General features: G+C 34.3%; 2 protein-coding genes across 2 annotated transcripts in view; one reads left to right on the plus strand and one right to left on the minus strand.

Moving 5' to 3' along the window:
- The window catches only part of LOC127988150 (uncharacterized), a 64,773-nt gene extending 61,630 nt beyond the window's left edge, over positions 1–3,143 (minus strand). Inside the window, exon 1 of the mRNA XM_052590758.1 lies at positions 2,813–3,143. Coding sequence (XP_052446718.1) covers positions 2,813–2,858 — 46 coding nt within the window. The 5' untranslated portion in view covers positions 2,859–3,143. The remainder of the gene's footprint in view (positions 1–2,812) is intronic.
- The window catches only part of LOC127988164 (SLAM family member 5), a 283,545-nt gene that overhangs the window by 33,003 nt on the left and 232,553 nt on the right, over positions 1–17,989 (plus strand). The window lies entirely within an intron of this gene.

A 17,989-nucleotide genomic window follows, 5' to 3' on the forward strand; every position in this document is an offset into this window, starting at 1 on the left:
TTACCTCTATGCATTGGCATTGCAAACCACTTGTTATTATTTTGGCAAACAACATGTTTGCAAAAACCTTATCATTCCGCTATAAAACTTATGAGTTTGGGGTTCTGCTGGTTACAGATGCAGGGCTGGTGGAATTCTGGGAAAATCATACTTTATTCATGTGTTTTGAGAAGTGGCCAGATGTCATTTAAGCATCGAAAATAATAACTATAAACAGTTTATAATAAAATATGCTTGTCAATGGATTTTAAGACCTGTTGAATGTTAAGTGACAGAACGTTCTGTGTCTCTTCAAGCACTAGCGCTTCAATCCATCGCAGTTAAATCACACTGTAAAACCCGACAAGTTAACTTAACTCAAATCGTTTGAGTAAACCGATTGCCTTGACTGTAATACCCGACAAGTAAACTTAACTCAAACGGTTTGAGTAAACAGATATCCTTAAGTTATGTTAACTCAAACCATTTGAGGAAACCGATTGCCTTAAACCATTTAAGTTTAAAAAACTAACAGTTACGAGTACTCTGAACTTAATTCAGTTGAGTTCCCTGAAAGAAGATATACATTGCATTTAAGTGATTAAGTGATTAATTGAGCTTTAGTGATGAACACCTGCTGTTAACAAACATAATTACTGAAGAAAAGAGAGAAAGGAACAACAGCTGACTTCAGACACAGCCTCAGTCAAACCTGACAAGTTATGTTAACTCAAACCGTTTGAGGAAACTGATTGCCTTAAACCATTTAAGTTGAAAAAACTAACAGTTAGGAGTACTCTGAACTTAATTCAGTTGAGTTCACTGAAAGAAGATATACATTGCAATTAAGTAATTAAGCGATTAACTAAGTGCTGATTGAGAATTAGTGATGAACAGCTGCTGTTAACAAACAGAATCACTGAAGAAAAGAGAAACACAAGAACTACTACAACTGACTTCAGACACAGACTTAGATGAAATCAACTGAAATAAAATACATGAAATCTCTCAAGATCTGATTAAACAACCCCACAAACAGCATCACCAGCTGCACTTATTAATAACCAGACTGACTTTATTTCTGTCAGACGTCTACAGAAGATCTTATTGAGAATGAACTAAGGTTTAGATGTTGATTTATTGTTTCATTTGAAGTAACCATGTTAGAGATCAGTGTCTGCTTTAGTTGGGCTCTTGACCCTTGATTTCTGTCTTAGTCTTTTCTCTGGCTGTTATAACTGTGTGTTTCTAAAACATATTTGTTGTAACTCAAAAGCCCAGAAGAAATGCCATCAGGTGTTAACCTGTACCTAGGTGTAGGATGTTATACTTCATATAGGTGATGATAATTATTCACAAATATTGATCTGTACAGAGTCTAATTTTTGAGGAAACAAATGTGTAATTAGTAGAAGTGGATCTAATACAAGTGACACTAAGAGTCTGTGATAATCAGTTAATATAAAAATGGCTTCATAAACATTTTGTACACATACATTTGTATTCCATCCCAGTAGTTGGTCAGACACAGACATCAACAATCAGAATATGAACCTCAACAATGGTGACAAAAAAACATGCTGCAATGTATGCTGGGTACTATTGTAGTACAAAACTCATCCATGGCGCCCAGCATGCTCTGCAGCATTTTTTTTTTTTTTTTATGGTCACCATTGTTGAGGGTCATATTCTGATTATTGATGTCTTTGTGTGACTGTTTGACACCGTAGAAGACCACACTGTTTGGAAAGTCTTTGTATTAACTGATTATTACAGAACCACTGGCTCTTAGAATCACTTTTACTATAACCAATCAAATTACACAACACTTATTTCATCAGAGATTAGACTCCTAGCAGTTCAATAATTGATGATTATCATCACCGATATAAAGTATAACAACCTACATCTAGGTACAGGTTAACACCTGATGGCGTTTCTTCTGGGCTTTTGAGTTATAACAAATATGTTTTAGAAACACACGGTTATAACAACCAGAGAAAAGACTAAGACAGAAGTCAAGGGTCAAGAGCCCAACTAAAGCAAACACTGATCTCTAACATGGTTACTTCAAATGAAACAATAAATCAACATCTAAACCTTAGTTCATTCTCAATAAGATCTTCTGTAGACGTCTGACAGAAATAAAGTCAGTCTGGTTATTAATAAGTGGAGCTGGTGATGCTGTTTGTGGGGTTGTTTAATCAGATCTTGAGAGATTTCATGTATTTTATTTCAGTTGATTTCATCTAAGTCTGTGTCTGAAGTCAGTTGTAGTAGTTCTTGTGTTTTTTTCTTCAGTGATTCTGTTTGTTAGCAGCAGCTGTTCATCACTAATTCTCAATCAGCACTTAGTTAATCACTTAATTATTTGAATGCAAAGTTTTAAAACTTACAGGGTTTAAATCAAGGCAATCTGTTTACTCAAACGGTTTGAGTTAAGTTTACTTGTCAGGTTTTACAGTGCACAAAATAAAATACACACAAATGAAAGATATGATCACCGATGAACACTGATTTTAGTGTAGGGCTCCTACTGTATATTATTCCACTAGACTGTTTAGGAATGCGAATTTGGATAATTGTTTGTCCATGTATTTATTCACTAACATGAATAATGTCAGGCCTTATGATACATTTTATTCTAGTACATGTAAGAATAAAACTACCACGTTAAAGCCAGTTCTATGTCGATACATAACTGCTACACTAACATTCATTAACACTCACTGTCCCATCCACTTTTTAAGTTAAGCCACTGGCTGCAGCCATGCTAAAAAAATGTAAAAAAAAAAAAAATTACAATAAATAAATAAATAAATAAAACACTTACCGATAACGAAAACCGGGAATAGAAAGAGTACAAATGCTCTCTTCATGATGTGGTGAAGGGAATTATGATCCGTAGAGTTATAACAGTACTTCGATCAACGCGTTTTTCTCAGCGCTAGACCGAAAAAAGGAGAGGAAAAAAGAAAAATCTCTTCTCGTATTGACCGATTTACGCTGATGGAAATTTACTGCCGATTTATCTTTATTATTTAAATTACGCTGAAGGAGACACGTCCACGCGTTCTTTATTTTTATTTTGAACCACAGTAAAAGCTCCGTCCAGTAGCCTGAGCTCTCTACAGTGGTGAATGCTCTGTTTGTGTCCGGATCAGTGTCAGACTGTGTCAGGAACGACAGCATCAGACACAGCCTGTGTTTTACACAGTAGACCAACTAAACTCTACAGGTTTCTTTTTTTTTTAAAGAATCGACTAGCCGACTACAAAGTTTTTTTTTTTTTTTTAGGCTTTTTCTTTTCCTTTTTTTATTGTTATTTTTGCTTTGTGTTTTATAGCGTGGCGTTTCATTAATATTCTTTTTATTTACAGGGTGTATGTGTGAAGTGCAGATCACTACAGGTGTGGCCTGATGCTGCCACACTTGAAATGCAAAAATCAAATATGTATTTAAAATATAATTTAAAAGTCATTAATGGCTGTATTTGCCTAATGATATAAACTGAATTGTAGGTTTTCTAATTAGGCTGAACACATTACTGAACACAGTAGCTACCCATTAAAAAATGCTTTCCACCCAGAATCAATACAACTATGCATTGGCTAAGTCCCAAGCTGTTCTATCAGTGGCCATTGCAAAACACACATAAATACACAGAAAGGCTGGTCAAATGCTTTTAATTTTTATAGAAGTCACGTTAATTTCAGCAGCTGCTTGAAAGCTGAATGGAGCACAGAGAAAGAAAACCTTACTACACAACAATAATGCACTACTTAACAAAATAATAATGAAAACCTACATTATTCAAAAGGGCGAATCTACCACAATGCTACTAAATGTAAACAAACAGCTTTCTTATTTACATGCAAGGACTTAAGAACTAAGAAGCCTTAAAGATTAAACACTGATCCAGTAGGTGGCGCTATTGATCTAAAGAAATTAGTTAGTTAGTTTTATATATATATATATATATATATGTATATATATATATATATATATATATATATATATATATGTATATATATATATATATATATATATATGAAGAGTTCAGATGCAAAAGCCTCTAAATGCCATCTGAAATTTTCATCTAAAATTAGGAATTTTTTCAGGCTCCTATATTGATGTTCACTTATTTCACTTTAATAGCCTGGAAAAGGACCTGCACATTGCCATTAAAGTTAAATGACTCAACCTAAGCATGGGCGCTTGATAAAAACCCTAATTTTAGATGAAAATTTCAGATGGCATTTAGAGGTTTTTGCATCTGAACTCTTCATATATATATATATATATATATATATATATATATGTATATGTATATATATGTATGTATATATATGTGTATATATATATATATATGTATATATATATATATATATATATATGTGTGTGTATGTATGTATATGTATGTATATATATATATATATGTATATATATATATAGTGAACCAAAAGCACCACTTAGTGGTGAGAGAAATTGTTATTCTCAGTTATGGTGAAGCCAAAATAACTAAACTGTAATCTATAAGGTAGGGCTGCACGATTAATCGCATGCGATTGTCATGCGTGTCTCATCAGTAAAGATGGTTCTGTGATTAGCGGTAAATGTCCATCAGCTGCTTTCAAATGGAGCCGCACCTAATATACAGAGCCGCAGATCGTTGACAAGCTACGCAATATCGCGTTCATAATCGCATGCGATTAATCTGCGATTATGAACGTGATATTGCACAGCTTGTCAGTGAATTACGGCTTCCCATCACACTAGATGTGGACTGACATTGCTCAGAAGTCAGATGTTGGTTGAAAGTGAAAACCCAACCTCTGTTTGGTGTCAAACTCTAGCGTAAATACTCCAAAAACATGACAATCTTCACTTATTATAAACAAGATTTATTTCTGTCATAAATGTAAAAAAGTTCTTATTGAGATTAACAGAGATGTTGATGGTTTATTGAAAATTATAGTTTAGTTTGATGTCACCATTATGCTGATCAGTACTTAGGAAGTATGACTATTTTCAGTGTTAGTGTTCATTTAGCTGCTGTAATTAAATCTGTTACAGCAAAAACATTGAGAAAAAGATGTCATTCGATAATGTTGGTTACTGGCTGATATTAGAGATGTCTTAATGTAACAATCTGATCAACTGATTTTACCAGGAGTCTGTTCTACGCTATTAATTTAATATTATTGACAATAGCAGATGTGTTGCAACACACAAGGTCCTGACAATTTATGTCATTTTATTTTTATCTGATCTTTTTAAACTACATTGTTTTAGAATCACTTCAAACCATAGGATGCTTAGACATACAGAGACCTTAATAATTAGTGTAAGAATCTCAACAATGGTGACATGCTTCATGCCACAATGCATTCTGGGTGCTACGGATGAGTTTTGCATGATGTACCCAGAATACATTGCAGCATAAAGCATGTCACCATTGCTGAGATTCATACACTGAATCTTGATGTTTGTGTGACAAATTTATTTTTAAATTTTTGAAATTATCTGCTTTAAATTCAACTGGGTGTCAGGTTGTTGACCATTGAGTCACTTTAATAAATAATACTTAACTAACACCACACAGTAGCTTGGGTGAAAACAAGTAATCAGACATATCAATCATCAGCAAGCAAACAGCACCATTGAACCACATATTCGTTTGCTGTTTTAGCCACAATAAAGATGACAGCAGCTAAAAAAACAACACCGACAAGTGTCAAATTGCACAACTAAAGCCAACACTTACCAGCATTATGGTGACATCAAACCAAGCTATTACTTTTAAACAGACACATCCACATCTAAACATCCACTTAAATCTTAATTAGAATGTTATGGAATAATGTTCTAATAATGTTATTGATAAACATTTGTAGAATGTTTTTAGAGAATGTTATCCTATCTTTTGAGAGAACGTTCTGGGAACAAAAATAAAACTACCCGCTAAAAACATTGTTAGAACAATCCATGGGAATGTTCTTAGAACATTTTAGAACAAAGAAAATTCTAGCTGGGAAGTGCCGCTCCATTTGAAACCAGGTGGTGGACATTTACTGCTAATCACAGAACCGGCTTTACTGACAAAGACACGCATGACAATCGCATGCGATTAATCGTGCAGCCCTACTATAAGGGCATTCAGTATCAATGTTGTTGTTGTTGTGTACATGTGAAAATATTCTGCCAAATGTTGGACACGTGAGAATATATGATTTATCTGCAGGGGCCTGATGATGATGATGATGATGATGATGATGATGATATCTGTTCTTTCATTTCTACTTTTCACCTTTTCTGGATGTGAGGTCATACACCACAATAAAAACAGAAGCCACGCCCACCACAGCAGAGATGACCAATCGAGTCAAAGCTTCAGTATCATGGCAACAGCACGTGCAATCTAAGGGAATAAATAAACAGAATGGTACATTCATTTACTACAAAGCGAAGTCATCTTTATTCTGATATCGTACTGACATTCTGATATCCTTTATGATATCATCTTCAGACCATGTCCACAAAAAACAAAAACAATCAAGTTAATATGTCAAATGGTTTCCTAATAATGTGCAAATTAATTTTTTACGAGTGTGTGCACATGATTGCCAGATTGCTTAAAATAAGCAAAACAACAGGCAAAAAATGTATCCTTATAACAGCGAAGCTCTGATTGAGGGATTTGTACTCTTGATATCTGGCAACCACACTCATGAAAGTTCTTGTAGTAGAGGCGTGTAGAGCACTCCGCAATAACATTTTATCTCCAAAAATGTTTGTTTTATTTCATCAACGAAGTTAGTCATAGTTATCGGTTATTATTACTAAAATAACAAGATATAAATAACAAATAACAAGTCATAACATTTCAAGAATGAAGTCGAAATTACGAGAACAAAGTGGAAACATTAAAGTCAAAATATTATAAAGTTTTGATTATAAAGACAATAAAGTAAAAAAAAATGAGAATAAAGGCGAAATGTTTCGAGAATAAAATCGTAAAACTACGAGAATAAAGTCGAAATATTTTGAGATTAAAATCAAAATATTACAAAAATAAATTTTCACATATTTTTGAATTTTCACAAAGAAAACAGTTTAATTTAATGAATTGTTTCACATAAATACAGCGATCTGATCAATAAAGAGGTTGAAAAATAAATTATTATAAGACACATAATTTGAGTTTTGCTATAAAATGGATTTTGAAAGCTGTGACATGAAAAGTAGGTCTATCAAAAGCACAAATCTTATTGCGCACTATTGTGGCTGGCGTACTTCAAATAATGAATGCAATGGAAGATAAGTAATTTTATTTCCAAGCATACTGTCCCCTATGGTACGATAACTTTATTCTCGAAGTATTTCGACTTTATTCTCAAAGTGTTTTGACTTTTTTTATTCTCAAAGTATTCTGACTTTTTATTCTCAAAGTATTACGACTTTTTTGTTCTCAAAGTATTACGACTTTTTTGTTCTCAAAGTATTACGACATTATTCTCAAAGTATTTCAACTTTATTCTCGAAATCTTCTATTTTTTTTCAACGTGGCACTAAAATGCTGTCGTAACGCTGAGTCTATATTTTACCATATATAATATTTTACAAATGCATTGGTATATCATTACAAATCGTGTGTAATGATACACCGATGCATTTGTAAAAATTACTATGAAATGTCAAAAAATGCTACTACCGTATTTTTCGGACTATAAGTCGCACCTGAGTATAAGTCGCATTAGTCTGAAAATATGTCAAGATGAGGGAAAAAACATATAAGTCGCACTGGACTATAAGTCACATTTATTTAGAACCAAGAACCAAGAGAAAACATTACCGTCTCCAGCCACGAGAGGGCGCTCTATGTTCTCAGTGTAGACTACAGGAACACTGAACAGCATCTCTGGCAGCATAGAGCGCCCTCTGGCGGCTGTAGACGTTAATGTTTTCTATTGGTTCATTTCTCTTAGCTCATTTCTCTCGGTTCATGTTAAATTAATTTTGATAAATAAGTCGCACCTGACTATAAGTCGCAGGAACAGCCAAACTATGACAAAAAGTGCGACTTATAGTCTGGAAAATACGGTATATGCCATAAATCGGTCTGTCTGTCCAACATTTTGATTTATGATTAACTGTCTGTCCAACATTTTGATTTATGTTGAAATCCTACTTTTACTAGACCATTGGTACAAATTTTCACCAAATCCTCAGATCATGCTAATTAAATACAAAAATAAAGAAAAAAAATAATAGAAAATTAAAAATAAGATAATTGAAATGGTTTTCATTTATCACATCAAATTTGATAACATGATGCCAAACTGAATCTGAGACTTACCTCCACATCTCTGAACTTCTTGTCCTGATTAGTTGATTTTGATTAGTTGAAAACCTACTATTTCAAACTCCCCCTATACACTTCTTCTGATTTTCATTCATTCAACATGGATTTATCTTCAGACCAAGCCAGCAAAAACATATGGATTTCATGTCAATACTGTAGGTGAAACCGTTTGCATTTAATACACAGATTTGATGGCATGGTGCCAAACTGCATCTGAGACTTATCTCTGACTTTGAGATACTGACACCAAACTTTGTGTCTTCGTCACCTCACACTGACTGACCTCACCACATAGATATGGTCCGCAAACTACACAAACTACTATATATATATACATACATATATATATATATATATATATATATATATATATATATATATATATATATATATATATATATATATATATATATATATGCGCACACCTGCCATATTGGAACAGTCAAAGCTGAACTTTGCTCTGGAATAACAATATTTATTGAAAATTAAAACATTTTTTTAAACTTAAAGCGGAGAAGATAGGACCATTTATACATTTGTAAAAAAGGAGAACTGTAAAAAAAATCCATTAGCATCCAAAAAAAGGCTATCAATCTGATGGAGTTACAATCAAGGTTTTTTGAGCTCACATAGTGGAAGTAGGGTTGCAAAAGGTGGAACATTTCTGAGACTTTCCAGAAATTTTGGAAACATTCCAGTTTTTGGAGACTTTCAGAAAATACCAAGGTATTTGGAGAAAGTTTTGAAACATTTCTGGAAATTTACCACCCCTTTGAGACCCCAAGTGGTAGAAGAAAAAGAACAAAACTACAAGAGGCAAAAATGCATTTTTACTTCTTGAGCAGAAAGTATTGTCTATTCCGTCCAGATCCGGTTTAACTTTTATTCTCGTCACCACTGAAACACTATAATAGGGCTGTAACTCTCTACTCACCATTAGAGACAGAAACATTGAATCTGTATTTATCCTCTGATCTGCTGTTTTTGATGGTCACTTCATAAAGTCCAGAGTCTGTGGTGTTGATGTTTGTGATGGTCAGAGATCCAGTCTGATGATCCAGCTTCAGTCTGTTTCTGAATCTCTCATCAGGACCATCATATGTGTTGAAGATCCCAGCCTCTCGACTGATTTTAGCTATGAGTGACCTGTTCTGTCCAAACTTCCACAGAATCTGATCATCTTTCTGTATTTTACTGAGTCTAGTGTTTAGAGTGACAGAATCTCCTTCAGTCACTGACACTGACTTCACTTCATCTGGATCAGCAAACACACCTGATGAACAAACACAAACAGTCTCTCAATCACACAAAAATAAAGGTTGGTTTTATAAAGCTTTAACTGAAGTTCGAGCTAGTTATTAAATATTAAAACTTTGCAAAGGGAAAAACATAGACCTGGCAAAATACAAAATCAAATTGGGGCAGGTAGAAAACACAGATGTCTGCTGTATTCACACACCTTTATATATTGAACATTTTAAGTTTTGGTTAAGTTTTAAGAACAGTCAAAATAAATAAAGAAATGTTTTATTTATTGATGTTGGAACTGAAGTTCATCAGAGATCCACACAAAAAACAACCTGCAGATATGAATTATAAAACATGTCTATAACTCACCAACCAGACAGCAACAGCACAAACCACAAAAAGCAAAAGTTTGAAACATTTTCTTTAGAAGTTCAGTGGTCTGAGTTTCACTCAAGTCTGAAAAACTGTGAGCACCTGCAGTTAAACAGTGTAGAGAAAAAGCTGTTCACAAATGTGAACTATTGAGTAACTTCCCCCAGACTGAATTAGACCACGCCTCTAAACGTGCACTTGCAGTGTGCACCAAGCACTAGGAAAATAAAAGTATCAGATTGGGTCTCGGTATCAGCAGATCCTCAATATTCAATGACTGGGATCAGGGACATCCCTACTGTAGCAGTGGCAGGACCAAACTAAACTTCAGTCAGTAGATTAAAGAGAAATGTAAAAAAAAAAAATAACTAAACAAACTATTTTGATCCAATAGTTCGGGCAACAGACAAGTCCAATCTTGTCAAATATCACGGTTTCAAACCAGAAAGCTCTTTAAGCCACCAGTAAAAATAAAATAAATATTGACTCGGATTCCCACACACAAAAAATTAAATTATAAAAAATAAATTAATTTCAAAGTTATATTTTCAATAAATCAATTAGGAATCAAACAAACAGAGAAAATGTTAAACTTCGTTTCACGTTTAAAGACAATATCAGATTCACGTTTAGATTTTCAAACATGAAAAAAAAAAAAAAAAAACTAAACTACCACTTTGGCTAAGTTCAAACATAGTATGTCTACAGTTTTTGTAGTCCAACAATTAGGCCTGGATTGGCTATTTGGGAGCACTGGGAACATTCCTGGTGGGACGGTGCTGTCATGCCACTGTGGAGGCACAGAAACATGAAGTGGACTAATTGCATTCAATGCCAAGTGCAAGGGTTTATAAAAAAAAAAGATGGCTACTGTATAAAAGTCTTTAAGATTTGGCTTTTATTAGGGCAGTATGCCATATCCATATTTCAAGGCCTTATGTCTCTTTATGTATATATATATATATACTTTCATTCTAAATTGATTAAGTTAATTAAATTGAAACTGTCTTTCCAGCAGTTTATGAGTCTATATATGTTAATATTGTCTGTGTAGTGAATCACAGTGATGAAAGAGTTTTGTTGTGAAACTGGACTACAGTTCAACACACTATATGCTCAGCTCAAGCTGAGATACAAAGACAGAAGTAGTTTTTTCTTCTTCCTGACTTTACTTCAGTCCACGACGCTCGCAGATCATCTTTTTAAGCACCCTGAGTGATACCATTTTAAACCCTGGAGATGTTTCGAACAAAAACTGTTGTTTTTTCGTGGCTGTGCTTTTGCCATCTAGCTGGTAAGTACAAACATATTTTGGGCTAATAGCAGATATTAGTACAGATCAGTTTTTTCCCCCTTGCTGTGTTTTCCACATGGACATTTATTTGACATGCTGCTTATTTTACATTTTGATTCTATGTTTGTACCTTTCCAAATTAGATTTTTTTTTTCAAAACTACTCCAAATTTTAAGCTTGATTTATTAAAATATGAATTGTATTATGTGTGATTGAGAGACTGTTTGTGTTTGTTCATCAGGTGTGTTTGCTGATGCAGATGAAGTGAAGTCAGTGTCAGTGACTGAAGGAGATTCTGTCACTCTTAACACTAGTCTCACTGAAATACAGAAAGAAGATCAGATTCTCTGGAAGTTTGGACCGAACAGGTCACTCATAGCTAGAATCAGTCGAGAGGCTGGGATCTCATACCCATCTGATGGTGCTGATGGGAGATTCAGAGACAGACTGAAGCTGAACAATCAGACTGGATCTCTGACCATCACAAACACCAGAACCACAGACTCTGGAGTTTATGAAGTGACCATCAAAAACAGCAGATCAGAGGATAAATACAGATTCAATGTTACCGTCCACGGTGAGGATGTTACAAGCTTCTAACATTTACAGTGAGAATTACTATTAATTCTGAAAGAAAAAAAAGAAAAAAAAAAGGAATTTAATGTTTTTATCATCTTTGACATTTTTCTACAACACTCTAATAGTTTTTTTTTTTTTTTTTATCCGAGTCCTTATTACCTTATAACCAAAGACTAAATATATGGAAAAATTACTTCAGTGTCTTCTTGTGATAGTGCTAATATTTATTTAGTGTTTGTTACAGATCAGACATGTTTCTGTGCTCCATTGCACTACTTTTTTCATTTTGTAAAAATCTGGTTTGAACTAAATCTACCAACACAGGAATAATGCCCTCCAGTCTCTTAGAAAAGATAGAAGCAAATAATATGTCAATAAGCGCTACAATCATTCGCATCCTTCCCTTCCTTTGGGATGACTGAAATAACCTCTTCTTTCCAAGACCGTGGGATTTCCCCAGCTCGCAATATATAATTAAAGCAAATGAGCAGTATGGGTCTTATTTGGGCTCTTAACACCTGATAAAATTCAGACGCACAAAAGTCTGTTCCCAGTGCTTTATTCACTTTCAGTTTTGATATTTCTCTATCTAGTTGTTCTAACGTTATTTCAGCCGTTAGTTGTTTATTCAGTTTTTCCCCTAGTGATGGTAGGCCCAGTGAATCTAAAAAACTTTTTAAGGTTAGGTTATCTGCCCGGGCTGGTTTAGTAAATATACTAAACAGCACTAAACAGATGTTTTTGACCTTTGTGCTCACATCTTGTGACTTTAACTGGGCCCCTTTTAAGACTGCTCTGATGCTGCATTTCACAGGCAAAAAAAAAACAAAACAAAAGTGACACTTATGGCTAATCAAGCAGAAACAGTCTATAAGCTGTGCTGCTAATGTTCATAGTGTTTGTTATACATCACTTTCATTCACTCACACTGATGTGTCCCTTAGGTTCCAGCAACAGTCTCATCCTCTTCTTCTTATCCTCCAGACTCGATCTCTCTGACAGTGTTGTCCTCTGCTGCTGCTGCTGTTGGGTCTCTGTTGATTTTAGCTGCAGTCGGGATCTTCTACATCTACAAGAAATACAGAAAAACTGATCAAGAAGGCAAGTGTTATCTACTGATGCAACATCTGTGAACATAGATTATATCAACACAATAATAAAGGATTTTTATGAAAAAAAAAACAAGACGTTTTGTTGAATTAATACCTCTATTATTATTGTTTTAAACAGTTCAGACTCGTACAGAAGAGATCACTTATGCTGTTCCAAAGTTCTACAAAAGCAGAGCACAGAAAGCAGTAAGATCATTTATATCATCACTGTAAAACCCGACAAGTAACTTAACTCAAATCGTAAACAGATTGCCTCGATTTAAACCAGGTAAGTTTTAAAACGTTGCATTCAAGTAATTAAGTGATTAACTAAGTGCTAATGGAGAATTAGTGATGAACAGCTGCTGTTAACAAACAGAATCACTGAAGAAAAGAGAAACACACGAACTACTACAACTGACTTCAGACACAGACTTAGATGAAATCAACTGAAATAAAATACATGAAATCTCTCAAGATCTGATTAAACAACCCCACAAACAGCATCACCAGCTCCACTTATTAATAACCAGACTGACTTTATTTCTGTCAGACGTCTACAGAAGATCTTACTGAGAATGAACTAATGTTTAGATGTTTTCTAACATTCTAACATTTAACATTCTTAAAATGTTTATTAATTAAAGTTTTAGAACATTATCCGCTAACATTCTAATTAAGATTTAAGCAGATGTTTAGATGATGATGTCTGTTTAAAAGTAATAGTTTGGTCTGATGTCACCATAATGGTGGTTAGTGTTGGTTTTAGTTGTGCAATTTGACACTTGACTTGACGGTGTTCTTTAACTGCTGTCAGCTTTATCATGACTAATAGAGTTGTGACGTTCGCGAACGAACCGATTCTTTTGAACGGCTCATAAACATGAACGATGGGAGCCGAGTCGCGACTGGAGAGGAGCCGTTCCTTCTATCGTTCTTTTTTCCTATGCGTGTTCATACAAATGAGCTCCGCCAGGAGACAGAACAGTTATAGGGGGAGGGCCGCACCCAGCGCCGGGCTGATATTAGTTATTAGTTGTGCATGCATTTACATTGCATTTTGTGTTCATTTAAAACTTATTTTAAAATCTTTAAAAATGTTCTTTTGTGATACTGTACTTGTATAGAAATGTTTCACTAAAAGCTGTTTTCCACAGACATTCATTGCAGCCCACTTTGTTATTGTTACTGATGTCCTATTTGCAAAGTTTACAGTAGTAATAGTATGTAGTATGTAGACATTTCCATTTTATTTATTCTAATTTTATCTACTTAAAAAAAAATTAGTTTTCTATCAAAATGTTCTTGTGTGATAACAATGTTCTTGTGTGGAAGTGTTTGTAGTAAAAGCTGTTTTGCACAGAAATTCATTGCAGCCGGCTTTGTTTTTTATGTTTATTTGTGAGTAGGTATTGTATGAATAACATAAGTCAACGTAGTTTTACACACACACACACACACACACACTTTGTACTAAAGGTAAATCAAAATAATGATGTCACTGTCTAAGCAGAGGGATTTGTGCAACCCTATGGAACATAGTCGACACATGAGAAATGAGGTAATAATCAATATTTCAGAATAATTCAAACTCAGATATTGGTGTGTGATATCTGAGCTTTAATTATTTGACTACAAATCTCACCTCATAATACCTCCCAGTGATTATTTCCAGGATAAACTGAGATGCTCCCAAGCTGGCTTCTTAAAACTGACTAAATATTTAAAAAGAGCCAAAAGAGCCATTCTTTTGAACGGCTCTTTGAAAGGAACGGATCGCGAAGATCCGGATCCCCTCAAAGAGCCATAAATCCCATCACTAATGACTAATATGGCACCATATATGTGGTCTGGTTGCCTGTTTTCACCCAAGCTAATGTGTGGTGTTGGTCAAGTATTATTTGTTAAAGGGACTCAGTGGGTCAAAAGCCTGCCACCCAGCTGAATTTAAAGCGAGTAATTTTAAGGATAAATAATAACTGTTTTGTTTATCACACAAACATCAAGATTCAGTGTATGAATCTCAACAATGGTGACATGCTTCATGCTGCAATATATTCTGGGTACATCATGCACTGTAAAAAAAAATGCCGTTAAATAACAGTAATTTTCTGGCAGCAGGGGTGCCAGTAAAGTACTGTTAATTTACAGCTCTTAACCATTTATTTACCACTCTTATTTTTTAACAGTATTTTATCGTAAATTCTACCATGGAAATTAACTCCACTCCCACTGCTTCAAACAGTTCGAGTTTTTAAAACTAGCATTCCTACGATATTAGTACTATGAACTTATTTCATTTGAGTCCACTGAGAAGAAATATTTCTTAATATAACAATACAAACACTTAATATGCAGTAATAAAGTAACTAAATACATGACTTTTACTCAAATCACTGCAGCTCATTGTCAGCTATAGCACACATGTATGTGCTGAAGTACAGCGACTCACATTAACTGTCTTTATATAAAGCAGCAGAAGACCAGAATTTGTAGCTCATCATTGACTGAAGCACCGGCTCTACTCTCCAGCACAATGGTGAACAAAAAAACTACATTAAACTAACAGATCTCTCTTGAGCAAACACACATTAATACAGTTGAGTTCAGTATTTACTCATTATCAGTGTATGACTTTGCATAAATGTTTTTATATGTATGTTCACAAATATTTTAGTTAAATTATTTTTTTTTTTCATTTGGTAAATCTGACATTTACATTTTACAGTATATTACTGTTTTTCCTTGACTTAACGGCAACAAACTGTAGAAAAACACTTTTTTTGCTGGCAACCATTAATTTACGGCAATAAACAGTAGAAAAACAGTTATTTACTGGCAGCAGGGGTGCCAGTAAATAACTGTTTTTCTACAGTTTGTTTCCTGTAAATTAATTACAGTTTATTACTGTTAAATTATGTTTCATGCTGTTTTTTCTTCATCTTAAATCTTTAACCCTTTAAACCCCACAAGAAAATCCTCAGTTTTAAATGAACACTTATAATGTGTGCACACTACAGAGTGTTAGAGTAACACTGAATCAGTGAAGTTGATGAGATAATTCGGTGATTAATTGATGATTGAGCATTAGTGATAAACACCTGCAGAATCACTGAAGGAAAGAGAAACACAAGAACTACAAATGACTTCAGCCACAGCCTTAGATGAAATCAACTGAATAAAAGAATACATCAAATCTCTCAAGATCTGATTAAACAACTATTAAAACAGCTTCACCAGATTCACATTACTAACCAGTAGGGCTGGGCGATATATCGAACGAAATTATCATGCGCATCTAATCAGTAAAGCTGCTTCCGTGATCACCGCTAAAATCTCCATCACCTGCTTATAATTGGAGTGGCATTTAATATACAGCAGAGGTGGGACTTTCAAGTCACAAGCAAGTCTTCAAGTCATATCCAAGTCCTCAAAGGGTTAAAGTTAATGAGATAATTAAGTGACTAATTAAATGATGATTGTACATTAGTGATGAACTTCTGCTGTTAACAATCAACATCACTGAAGTAAAGCGAAACACAAGAACTACAACTGAATTTAGCCACAGCCTTCAACTGAAAAAAAAGTAAAAGAAAAAAAAAAACACTATGTCACCATAATTGTGGTCAAGGTTTGCTTTAGGTAGTCTCTTGACCCTTTTACTAATTCAAACCAATTTGATTCAAAGCAATTTCAATATTGTTTTCGCAAAAAACATGTATGCATTGCAGACTCAAGCCTTGTAGTGACAGAGGATCTTATGCTTTTTCTGCTTATAACTCATGATGACTTGGACATCATGAGATAGTCTTCTTTGGATTGTTGACTGACACTCAGCTTTTACCAGAGTTGGGACTTTTAAGTCACAAGCAAGTCTACAAGTCATATCCCAAGTTCTCAAAGAGTTAAAGTTGATTGTGCATTAATGATGAACACCTGCTGTTCTTGAGAATTACAGAGGATCAGATGTTGATGTTTTATTGGTTAAAGTGATGCAACCATAATGGAGACAAGTGTTTGCTTTAGTGGGGCTCTTGACCCTTGACTGTCATGTTAGATCTCTTTATGTAGCATTGCATGAGGTGCTGTAAAGCAGAGAGAAGAAATTAATCTGTATGTTGCCAGATTACAATCAAATTAACATTAGCTCTATTTAAATTAAGCATAATCAACCCAGTAAAACTAAACTATGGGGGAAAAAATTAAAGTGAATTTTAAATCTACTAAGTGCATACAAAATTTGAAGAACTATACTCTGTAGACACACACAGACATCAAGAACCAGCATATGACTCTCAACAGTGGTGACAATCAACAAAATGTTGCATGCTGGGTAAAACCTTAGTAAAAACTCCCGTCATGCACTGCAGTATGAAAAATTGTCACCACTGTTGAGGATCGTGTGATAAGTGTGTTTGTCTAAAAACCTGAACTGATTGTCTCCTTTTGTGTCTTTCAACAATGAAGCATTGTGATTTTTTTTTTTTTACTTCAGTTCAGTAATAGCTGAGTGTCAGTCTACTATCCAAAGATAAACACAATTTCATGATGTTCAGTCATCATGAGTTATAAGCAAAAAAAGCATAAGATCATCTGTTACTGCAAGGTTTGACTCAGCAATGCGTACATGTTTGTTGCTAAAACAATATTGCAATTGTTTTGAATAAAATTGGTTTAAATTAGTAAAAGGGTCAAGACACTACTTAAAGCAAACCTTGACCACAATTATGGTGACATAGTGTTTTTTTTCTTTTACTTTTTTTTCAGTTGAAGGCTGTGGCTAAATTCAGTTGTAGTTCTTGTGTTTCTCTTTACTTCAGTGATGTTGATTGTTAACAGCAGATGTTCATCATTAATGCACAATCATCATTTAATTAGTCACTTAATTATCTCTTTAGCTTTAACCCTTTGAGGACTTGAATATGACTTGAAGACTTGCTTGTGACTTGAAAGTCCCACCTCTGATAGACAGAGCCGTAGATCGCTGACAAGCCACGCCATATCGCGTTCATTATCGAAGGCGATTCATCTGCGATAATGAACGCGATATGGCGTGGCTTG

This window comes from Carassius gibelio, chromosome B22 (assembly GCF_023724105.1).
Source record: "Carassius gibelio isolate Cgi1373 ecotype wild population from Czech Republic chromosome B22, carGib1.2-hapl.c, whole genome shotgun sequence".
Lineage (NCBI taxonomy): Eukaryota > Metazoa > Chordata > Actinopteri > Cypriniformes > Cyprinidae > Carassius > Carassius gibelio.